Consider the following 11,818-nt stretch of genomic DNA (forward strand, 5'->3'; position numbering starts at 1 on the left):
GTATACTCTGAAAATGGTGAAGCAATCAGATGACTGTTTTGCTATGAATCCAATTGTAATAAAAAGTGAACTTGATACATAGCCAGAACTGATTCTTCATTTTGTTAATGAACTTATACATGCACTACATGCCAATCTTTAGTTAATTCAGCCTCAAGTACCTTGATCTATAAAAGTGAGAAGTGGTTGAACTTGGTCCTTGCAAAAATTCTTCATACTATGCTGGACATAAACTGACCTACTTTAATTTTAGTAGGAAATATGTTAATTTGTGGTATTAAGTGCCATAAGTATCCAAGATAAAAGCTGCCAACATGCACACTGTTAGATTTTTTTCCCTCTATAGAAATCCCCATGCCACCACTTGATTTATGCTGCTTAATCAAAATGTTGTTCATGGCAAAATATTTTGTTTTCATTTTCAGGCAGCAAGACTAAAAATAACCAGATTCTTGGAAATCTCTGTGGCTTGACTATGCCGAATGATTACCTCAAGGACGGTCTGTGAATGAAGACCAGCATGTTCAGGAATTCCAGTCAAGCTGTAACATACACTCAGAAGTCAGTAAAATGATCAGATTCCTTCATGAGTACGAAGCAGAGACTCTTCTGATAAAGACAAGATATTTGGCTTCAATGCACTAATTAGGTCCTCTCAGATGATCTGCTGGTATCTGTCTCTCCTTTGTGAAGATGTGCCTTTGAGCTCCTCAGCACACATTCCCCCACATTATAAAATAATCTAACCGAAGAAACATGTCTAAAAATTTGGAGATAATCAATTTGTCATTTTTATTGGAACATGAAAAGGAAATTATATTGGGGGTTCTGAAGAGAGATGAGTATTTGAAAAAAATTGAAGATAAGAGAATCAGGTAATTTAAAAAAAATTCTTTGCTCTTTTCTGAATTCTAGATTTGCGGGTACTGTCATTTAATTTTGGTAGATTTATATCCTGCTTTGAACTATTGCAGATCACAGTCTTAGGGCCAAACTGACTTCTCTTTCAACAAGCACAGGGAGGGGAAGCAAGATTGCCTGGTCCCACCACACCATGGCCTTCATGGCATTTTTAAATGGCCAAATTCAGTTCTAAAATGGTGTTGGCATCTACATGCCCAATCCATGGATAGCATAACATCTAGTTTAGAGAGCAATCCTTAGCAGGTCTACTCAGAATCCTGCTCAGGTCTATTCAGTGGGGCTCTTAAGATCATAAAGTTAATTCCCCAACAACCTGAGTGGTAGGTTGAGCTAAAAGATCTTTTAAAAGATTTTTCATCATAATAGCTGTGTCCCTAGGGCAGAAAATCTGCAATATAATTATAACAGAATTATTTGATGATCATTAAGAAAGAGCTCCAACAGCTAGGACTTCAGTATCTTGATATTCGTCTTCAATATTCTGTGTAGTCCCACATTGGGAACTGCACATGTGCAGGCCTGCCAACAGAGAGAATTTTCTAGCTTCTTAGGAGTAGATAGGGCACCCCTCCTCCTCAGCCTGTGCTCAGAGTACTTTCTGCTGAAACCGCGTCGAGGAAGAGAGGCACCATTTCCTCTCAGTTATTCTTCTGCTGTTGAGCTGAGGGCGACAGTTCTACCCTGGCTCTCTTCTTTCTGTGTTTTTTCTGATTGGATCTTCGCTGGAATACTCTCTTTTCTCGTTAGTGTCTCTACTATGACCCCAAAATCTTTGCTTAAAAAATGCATGCAATGTGGCATGAAAATGCCCCGCACAGATGTTGGTTCTTGCTGATTCTGCCACCATTTTACCCCCAAGGCCCAGGTAGACAGAGCATCTCACCTAAAAGCTGCCCTATGGTAATGCACCCTTTCAAGTTCTGATAAACTGGCAGAGAATTCATTTACTATGTGCAAACTTGCACCAAGAGCTGAATCTGTGGTTTTGGCCCAATCAGTTCTGACTTTAGATCCACATCAACGTCGGTCCCAATCTCTGGAACCATCCACAGCCCAGTGGAGCTCCTCTGAGCCTCGAGCAAATAAAGCATGTTCTAAATCCAAGCATTCGGGCAAAACTTTGGCTCTGAGCTGCCCCAAGCAACCTGACAGACCACTGAAGACTCTGATCTGAGACTCTCCAGAACTGATACTTTCAGAGGATGTCCTGTCCCTGGTGCTGTGTACACCTTCACTGCACTTTCAAGACCCTTTCAACTCTGACTCAGAGGTTGCACCCACCTCAGTTCCAGCAGTGTTGGCACTGATAGAGAAATAGCTTCCAGCTCCTCAACTGTCGGCTCCAACGCAACAGGACAAGCAGATGATGCCTTCTCAGCCATTTCCCTAGCAACCCTGGTGGGGAGGTCTGTAGCAGTTCCCATATCAGCAGGGCCATTGGTGTGGGTATCCACCTTGCCCTCAGCAGTGGAGTGAGCCACGTCCTTTGGATCCAAGTCCCTTCACATAAGCAAGTATCAGCCTCCGTTCCAATCCCACACATTCTCCCTGGAACTTCTTTGATGACTCAGGAGCATTTCCAACTAGGAGAAAGGCTACTGTTCCAAACTCAATTGAGAGCTTGCCACTGATCCTTCCCCTCAGATGAGGCAGTTAGGGACACCACTCTGGTTTCACGAACTGAAGACCTACACGTATTTTCCAAACAGATGCTCAGAATGGCAAAGTCCTAGATCCTGAGGTCATATCTACTAACCCTAAACCCAAGCACAAGATTTTGTTAGCGCTGTATTCTGATGCTCCTACCATTTTCTCTTATCTATATGACTGCATCCTCAGAGGACCTACTGCATCACTGTGTGGTCCTTACCCTTGCTGTGGTAGCTAAATTGGGATTAGCATTCATTTGGGAGAAATCTAAGATGATTCCTTGTCATGTAATTCGCTTCATTGGAGCAGATCTGGACTTCTCTAGGAGACAGGCATACCCACCACCCAACCATCTTAGTGCTATTAGGGCCTTGGTTTCCAGCTTCCAGTCAAACCTCTTTCAATCTGCACTCCAAGTGCAATGACTCTTGGGGTTTATGGCCTCAACAACTGCTGTAGTCCCCCTGGCCAGTTTGCATTTACACCCTCTGCAGAACTGGTTCTTGTGTAGAAGTAGAAGAAGAAGAGGAAGAGGAGGAGGAGGAGATTGGATTTATACCCCGCCCTTCTCTACCCAAAGGAGTCTCAAAGCGGCTTACAAACTCCTTTCCCTTCCCCTCCCCACAACAAACACCCTGTGAGGTAGGTGGGGCTAAGAGATCTCTTGACAGAAACTGTTCTTTTTCAAGAACAGCTCTTGTCAGAACTATCGCTTGCCCAAGGTCATCCAGCCAGGTACAAGTGGAGGAGTGGGGAATCAAACCCGGTTCTCCCAGATTAGAGTCCGCGCACTTAACCACTACACCAAACTTGGGTTCAATGCCTAATCCCACCTGCCTGTCTATTCCCAGGGTTATTGTTAGGTCCTGTCTGTGGTGGACTTCAGATGTTAACTTGTTGGTGGGGGTACCATTTGAGATACAACTCCCTACCCACAACCCACACAGATGCTTCCCTCTTGGGTTGGGATGCACATTGTGGGGATGTCACTGTGCAAGGGGTTTGGTCCAACCATGAAGTTACTATGCACATCAACTTTCTCAATCTAAGGGAAATTCGTTATGCTCTCTTTTGCAGACTTGCTCCACAATGAACACATACAGGTGCAGACAGGTAACACCACTGCCAAATTTTATGTCAACAAGCAAGGGGGCACGGGTTTGATGTGGAGAAGCTGCAAAAATTTGGAAGTGGGCAAGTCAGAACGACGTCCTTTTTCATGCAATTCATATTGCTGGGGTCCACAAATCCATGGCAGATGCATTAAGCAGGTTCACCCTCCCTCACTATGAGTGGTCCCTACTGAAGAGGTACATCCTCCCCATTTTCTAAAGGTGGGGTTTCCCAACCATGGATCTTTTTTTCCTACCTCTCAGAATGCCAAGGCAATGCTTTTCTGCTCAGGGTCTGGGCAAGGCGCACAATCCCTGGGGGATGTCTTTTGGGTCCCCTGGATGGGGGCCCCCCTCTTCTATGCCTTTCCTCTTCTTCCTCTGATCAGGAGGGTAGTAGCTGGGGTCCGAGCCCAGGGCACCCACTGTGTTCTGATTGCCTCTTTTAGATCTCAGCAGGCCTGCTTCGCAAATTTGCTGCTCCTATCCAGGGGATGCTGTATTCCACTACAGCCTGTGCCAGATCTTCTCCTCCACGGCTCCCTCAGGCATCAGGATGTAGCCAAGCTGCGTTTGACAGTGTGGCTCCTGAACCCCTTGAATTAGCCTTCTCTTCAGGGGTGCTGGAGGTGCTCCTCCATTCTTGGAAGTCGTTGACCTGCAACTCCTACAGTTGGAAATGGGATAACTTCTCTGGACAAAAACAAAGGGTTGAGCCTTTGCCCCTTGTTCTGGAGTATCTCCTGTCCCTTAGGGACCTGGGTCTCACTCCTTCCTCTTTGAATGTACACCTGGCCACAATTTCAGCCATGATTTTGTTGACAGTTCATTTGTTTTCCCCCATCACATTTCTAAGCAGTTTCTTAAGGGCTTGTCCAAACTGTGCCCTCCAAGACCACATGTGGTACCTTAATGGTCCTTGTCCCTGGTGTTGTCATAGAATCATAAGATTGTAGAGTTGGAAGGGACCTCCATGGTCATCTAGTCCAATCCTCTGCACAAGGTAGGAAATTCACAAATACCTCTCCCTCTACAGCTGCAGTGACTGCTGTTCCACACCCAGAAGATGAGAAAAAACCTCCAGGATCCCTGGCCAAACCAGCCTGGAGAAAAATTGCTTCCGGACCCCAAAGTGGCAATCAGCATTTCCCTGGACATGTAAGAAAGGGCCACAAGAACTAAGCACTGAGGCAACCCTTCCTGCCCTCACTCTCATGATCTGCCTAAGTTCACAGAATCCACTTGCTGTCAGATGGCCATCTAGCCTCTGTTTGAAAACCTCCAAAGAGGGAGAGCCCACCAACTCCCAAGGAAGCCTGAGGAACCGGCTCTAATTGTCAGGAAGTTCTTCCTAATGTTTAGCCGAAAACTCTTCTGATTTAATTTCAACCCGTTGGTTCTGGTCCAATCTTTTGGGGCATCAGAAAACAACTCTGTATCATCCTCTATATGACAGCCCTTCAAGTACTTGAAGATGGTTATCATATCACCTCTCAGTCGTTTCCTCTCCAGGCTAAACATACCCAGCTCCTTCAACCTTTCCTCTAGACCACTCACCATCTTCGTTGCTCTCCTCTGGACACGTTCCAGCTTGTCTGTATCCTTCTTAAATTGTGGTGCCCAAAACTGAACACAATACTCTAGGTGAGGTCTAACCAGAGCAGAGAAAAGCGGTACCATGACTTCACGTGATCTGGACACTATACTTCTGTTGATACAGCCCAAAATCGCATTTGCCTTTTTAGCAACCACATCACACTGCTGTCTCATGTTCAGTGTATGGTCTACTAAGACCCCTGGATCCTTTTTGCACATACTACTGCCAAGACAAGTCTCCCCAACCTGTAATTATGCATTTGATTTTTCCTACCTAAATGCAGAACTTTACATTTATCCCCACTGAAATTCATTTTATTTGTTTTAGCCCAGTTTTCCAGCCTGTCAAGATCTTCCTGTATCCTGACTCTGTCTTCTACCGTATTTGCTACTCCTCCCAATTTAGTATTACCTGCAAATTTAATAAGCATTCCCTCTGTCTCTTTATCCAAATCATTGATCATTGTCTCAGCTGATGATGCCCCCCTTCGAGCTGCTTCACAGCTGCCCTCTCTCTCTCCTCTCTATTAAGGTGTGCTTTTTGGTCACCATCACCTCTGCTAGGAGGGTTGGGGAGCTGGCTGCCCTTAGGGATGACCCACCATTTATTCAGTTTTCCCCCAACAATGTGGTGCTCCATCCTGGCTTTGAATTTCTGTGTAAGGTTGTCTCCACATTTCGTTTGACCCAACCTGTCTCCTTGCCTGGATTTTTTTCCTAACCCTGCTTCCCCAGCAGAAAAAGCATTACATATTTTGGATGTTAAAAGAGCTTTATTGTGTTACCTTCACTACACTAAACTGTTTCAGAAGGGTCATTCTTTATTTGTCTGTTTTGTGGGCCCTTGGGTGGGATGCACAGCATCTTTGCAGACCATATCCATGTGGATTGCTTGGGCTATTAGGTTATGTTATGAGCATATTAGTGTCGTTTGCCCTCTATCACTTCAAGAGCATTCCACTACGACACAAGCCTCATCTACAGCATTCCAAATAGGCATCCCATTGCTAGAGGTGTGTAAGGTCACAACTTGGTCCTTGGAGGACATGTTCACTCGCCACTACACAGTCGACATGCTGCCATAGGAAGAACAATCCTACACTCTCTGTTTGACTACAGCTCTGCACCCACTTCCATTTGAGTAACTTGGTACTCTCTCCAATGTGGGACTGCACAGAAGAGCAAAGATGAAAACAAGGTTGCACTTACCTGTAACTGTTGTTCGTCAAGTAGTCTTCTGTACAGGCACACATTCCTTCCCTCCTGCCCCACTGTGAGCTCTTTCTGTGGCATGCACTTTGCGCCTCATGGGGGCTCAGTGGTGTGGAAGGACTGAGGGAAAATGGCGCCTCTCTTCCTCGGTTCAATTTTGGCAGGAAATGCTCTGGGCACGTGCCGAGGGCCAGAGGCACCCTCTCTCTCCTAAGAAGCTAGAAATTTCTCTCTGTCAGCACACCTGCGCATGCACAGTCCCCAATGTGTGCCTGCACAGAAGTCAACTTGATGAACAACAGTTACAGGTAAGTACAACCCTGTTTTGGTAACTGAGGAGTTAGTAGGTACCTGTGAGGCTTTCATTAAGGGGCTGGCATTAAATGGCAAGTTGAAATTGACTGTTGGTTCGGGGGGGGGGCTACTTTGACATCATTGCAGGTTGCATCCTTTCCAGTGCTTACATTATTGTTCAGATATTATTTTTAGGGATTTTTAAGGCACAACGTTTTATAATTACTGCTACCTAACTCACCGTTCGTCGAAGTTCATAGCATGCCTTCCCTGGTGACTCATGGATCAAATTGCTGTAGGCTAGGATGACTGCCTTGTTCTTTAATATTTGATGGGGGGCATGTTGCTTAATCATTATGCTCCATTTAAAATGGTTTAGCTTATTAACCACCACAGTGCAGCTTTTTAGTCCAGTTGTATAGGATAAAGTACAGTAATTATGTTTACATTCTCCCTTTCCTCCCTCCCTCTCCCTTTTTAGTATCAAAAGCTTTTTGTTAAAGAAAACAGGTGACTAGGATGTAACATTAGGGGGTGGTAAAATTAACAAGGCCTAAATGAAATCAGCATGCTTCCTGCCAAGCTGGCAATATAACAAGATGGTTGCTATTCAAACAGGAAAGTAACACAATACAAATGATAGATCCAACTGAAAATTACACAGCAGTGAAGTCGTTCTTGAGTTTTGCAGAAGTCCTCTATTCTTTTTCTAGCCCATTACCAATTATATTCTGCCTAAAAGCCAATAAATCTCTTGGGGAGAGTTGAAGAGGATTTACCTAATAGGTAGCAAATTAGCCTGCGCACAGGAGAAAATGCCCGTTTCCAAACACATATCTTACAAAATCAATATGACCAACAGCTTGATCCACTGCGTTAGGCACCCCATGGATGGAGTGGGCTGTGAGAAGTCTGAAGAGATTGTTGAACAGGATGTAATCGGTGACCCTCAGCTTATGATGCCAGCAGAATTGCATGGCAGGAAGAAAGAAGAGCAAGTAGGGGAACAAATTCTAAGGCGCCCATGAATGTTTAGATTTTGGTAGGACCTTCTGGTTGTCCCAGATTCTTCCTTTAACTTATTCTCCTCTTTAGTTCCACCTCAATGTAAAATAGCACGTGTATTTATCTGGCTATCTGAGTTGCCAGTTGTTCTGCCATACTAAAGTAGTACTGCAAATAAGGTAAGTTAATTCCTGGAAATTTGAATCTGGTTCCTAAAACTTGCTTTTTAAAAAGTGATTTTTAAACCATGGTCCAGTTACTATTTTTATCTTTATTGGCTGAAGCCTTTGTTCATCTCATGTATATGCTTGATTGGCTAGTTATTAATAACACACACCTCTCTTGAAAATGGAGATGTGGTACAGTTGCACATGACATAATTCTCCATTTTCAGTTGGAACTCCACCATCTGTTTTCAAGGTAGCTAGGAAGGAGGTAAAACTACAATAGGGCGTCTCCTTAATATGTATTTGTGTAGCATAATTCTGTGTTTGAAGTTCTGAACACCTGCTGCGCCAGTTATCAAGGGGAGGAGAAAGATGAAAAATGCATAAAATATTGGAATAGGAGTTGTTTAGCACATTCCTGATACAATTCATTTCAACCCCTTGCATTCTTTTCAAGGAGGCACCAAGATATCACAATTATTTTGCAGTAGTTGGGGCAGGAAAGATGTAAAATCCAGTGTACTAAGGTATCTGACACAAAGCCTTTTGAACAATGGGCCTTTTGACCAATGTGATTTACTTGTTTGCTTATATTTGCTGTCTGATTTTTAAGGCTCTTCTGCTGTTTGGAAAAAACGCTTCTATAACTGAGCCGCTTCTGTAACTGAGCCGAAAATGAATACATTCTCCTGATATACATCATGTTTTGTTTTCTTAGTACTGTTTAACTAGGCAGTAGTTATTCAGAGGCTGTGCTGATGGTGGATTAAGGTCTGACTCATTCACCTCCTCCATCTCCATTTCCTCTGCTCTTGGAACACTTAATTCTTCCTATTTTGAAATCAGAGCACATTGTCACATTCATTCAGTGATTCACTCTTCTAGACACTGGAAGAAAATATGGAAGGAAATTCATATGAAAAACATCTGTCTGAATGAGCTTTATGCTGAACTAAGGTTCTGGTATACTTGAACACTGTGATGTTTAGATCTTCGATCGCATTTGTGTCCTGGCCTTCTCAGGACCTTGGAACTGCATATCTGTGGTTTCCAGAGAGTGTCTCCCAAGCAGATATTTGTTAGGCCCAGGCCTTTTAGCTTCATCAAGCACCTATAGACCATTATCTGGGCTACTTTCAGTAATTTCTAAGACTGGCCTTGTATTGGCTTTCTTCTAGTTCTTTGCTGTAGAAGATGCTGTTTATAAATCTGGAAAAGAGAAAGTGACTATGTTAGCGGAGGCTCAGCAGCCCAAGGACAGAGCTGCCAATCTATCTATCCCCCTACCTAATCAGCCCACACAAACCAGTCTATAGTGACTCACAAGTAGACAGCAGGTACATAAAAGTGCTTACAGAGTAATTGCTGCTGGTGATTCACCCAAGAGAGCCAAGCCAAATGCTGTTGGGGAGAGTCAGTAGGCAGTCTGACCTTGGGGGAAATTCCTTCCTATTCTCCAATATGGCAAATGATCACACAGAATCATGTTCATGGTAATGGTAATACTTTCCCATGTGACCTGACACTAGTTGTGGCAGCTCCTGGTGTCAAGTACCCAAACAGAAGGAGAAAGGAAGGATAAGCTGAGGCTAAGCAAATGCTTCCGGACAGTGGGCCACTACTCAATCATTAAAACTGAGAACCATGATTTACTCTTTGTAACTATTCTTTGCTTCCATAACTATCCCAATTTTTTAAATTTGTAGTCACTAAAAATGATATGATTTCCAGCCAACATTTTTAAATCAAAAATTCTGTACAAGGGGAATATCATGGGATGGCTGAGGTCTCCCTCATTATAATGGTCTCAGCCACCCAATTGGCCTCTCTTGAAAATCAGGATATTTTAGAAACATAATTACTTTGCTGTATAACCCTCAAAGCCATCTAGGTTTGTATTTTGTGACCAACAAGGGATGCCTAGAAGCGCCTGAGCCGGAAAAGAGAATGTACATCATAGGCATGACTAGTTGCTTGTTCTCATCATTTGGCACTTGGAGGTATTCTGACTCTGAACACAAAGGCTCTGATTTAAGAACAAACTAAATGAACAGTTAAATGTATCCCCTTCATGTTCAAAGTCAGTACAGGTACATATTCAGTGTCAGTAGCTGGTATAATTGCTTGGGGCCTGAAAAGTCACTGTTGTAGCCTGTTGCCATTGCTTCTGCCAACCTTGAATGTAGGTGCAACAGTGTTTCTGGGTACAAATCAGTCAAATGCTTGTCAGGTTCACCAGAGGTGTAAACCAAAAATGCTAAACTGTGAGGAAAGTGAAGAGTACACAAATTATCTTTAGAATTATCATAAAGGATCTATACTTTTGCAGCAGCTATCATACATTTTTATATCTGAGATCATCATTTGTATCTCCTGGGATTTCGATTCTCTAGGGCAGTGATGGCGAACCTTTTAGAGACTGAGTGCCCAAACTGCGACCCAAAACCCACTTATTTATCGCAAAGAGCCAACACGGCAATTTAACCTGAATACTGAGGTTTTACTTGAGAAAAAACAACTCATATATTAACTTAAGATGATCCAAACAAAGTAAGGAAAGCAATCCCAAATGCTTTCATTTACGTAAAATTATTTGGCAGAAAATTTGACACTTTAATGATGGTCTGGGCCTGGCTGGGGCGATGGCACACGTGCCCACAGAGAGGGCTCTGAGTACCACCTCTGGCACCCGTGCCATAGGTTCGCCACCACTGCTCTAGGGGAAATGAATGTACTAATTTATAAAAAAATTATTTCAAGTATTTTGCAAGTCAGAAATTACTCCACTCTCTGAGCTACTGCAGAGCTTTGCATAACTGGGCTAGGAAAAGAAATCTGGTAAAATGCTCAGTTATAACCAATGTTCCCTCTAAACTGTGGAGTGAGAAAAAATTCTACTTTGTGAGCTACCGGCATTAAAGTTGTGAGTGAGCAAATAGGCTGCTGCATAAATTAGTTTGCTCTGGAGCCCTCCTTCCTGAGCTAAGACAAAAATGTGTGAGCCGGAGGCTAAAAAACTGTGAGCCAGCTCACACTAACTCAGCTTAGAGGGAACACTGGTTATAACTGTATTATAGTAGCTGAATTCCAGTCTCATTCTGACTGCAGTGTGGCGAACCATGATATGCAGTTATATCTCTTTTGATGGTATAATTTGACTTATGGCTAGGGTTGTCAAAGCTTCTGCTATGGTGAGAGACCTTCTGTTGGCAGCTTCCACTGTCTGTCACCACTCTGCTAGGTGGCAGGAGAAAAATAAATTTTAAAATTACCATTGGTACAATAGATTCAGGTGGGGTGAGTCCAGTGGCACCTTTAAGACCAACAAAGTTTAATTCACGGTATAAGCTTTTGTGTGCAAGTGCACTTCCTGAGATACAGTGGAATAGAATCTCCTCAACCATTACTTATAGGGGGTGGGGCAGGCTCATAGCTACAGTGGGGTATCTCGGGGCTAGGCCCCCTGCCTTACTGGCAAGGCCCCACGACTTCCCATCCACCCCAGGGCCCCCAAGCGGTGGCAAGTGCAGGGAAGAAGCCGGGTATTCCTTTAATTTGATTAGCCAGTGCCCCCTAAGAAATTTAAATGCCTCCCCGACGTTAAAAATCCTGACTACGGGCGTGGGGTGGGGGTTGTTGTCAGGAAGGGCCATTTAGAGTCAATATGCATAAGTACTGGGTGATTATAGCTGAGATTGGATGTAAGAAATATCTGTGAATGGCAGTAAATTGGCATACAAATACAAGAGTTAACAAACACACGTAGGAATTAGGTTTGAGTCCAGTTGCACATACAAGACAAATAAAGTTCAATTCTGGGTACAAGCGAGAACTGGGAGCCTTAGTATGTACACTCTT

General features: G+C 43.6%; 1 protein-coding gene across 1 annotated transcript in view; it reads left to right on the plus strand.

Moving 5' to 3' along the window:
• Window positions 1-756: 756 nt before the first annotated feature.
• SYTL5 (synaptotagmin like 5) overlaps window positions 757-11,818 on the plus strand; it is a 77,107-nt gene continuing 66,045 nt past the window's right edge. The window contains exon 1 of the mRNA XM_015418101.1: window positions 757-875. Within this exon, the coding sequence (XP_015273587.1) occupies window positions 757-875 (119 nt within the window). The remainder of the gene's footprint in view (window positions 876-11,818) is intronic.

The sequence above is a fragment of the Gekko japonicus genome, unplaced genomic scaffold (assembly GCF_001447785.1).
Source record: "Gekko japonicus isolate JY-2015 unplaced genomic scaffold, Gekko_japonicus_V1.1 scaffold1437, whole genome shotgun sequence".
NCBI classification, from domain to species: Eukaryota; Metazoa; Chordata; class Lepidosauria; order Squamata; family Gekkonidae; genus Gekko; species Gekko japonicus.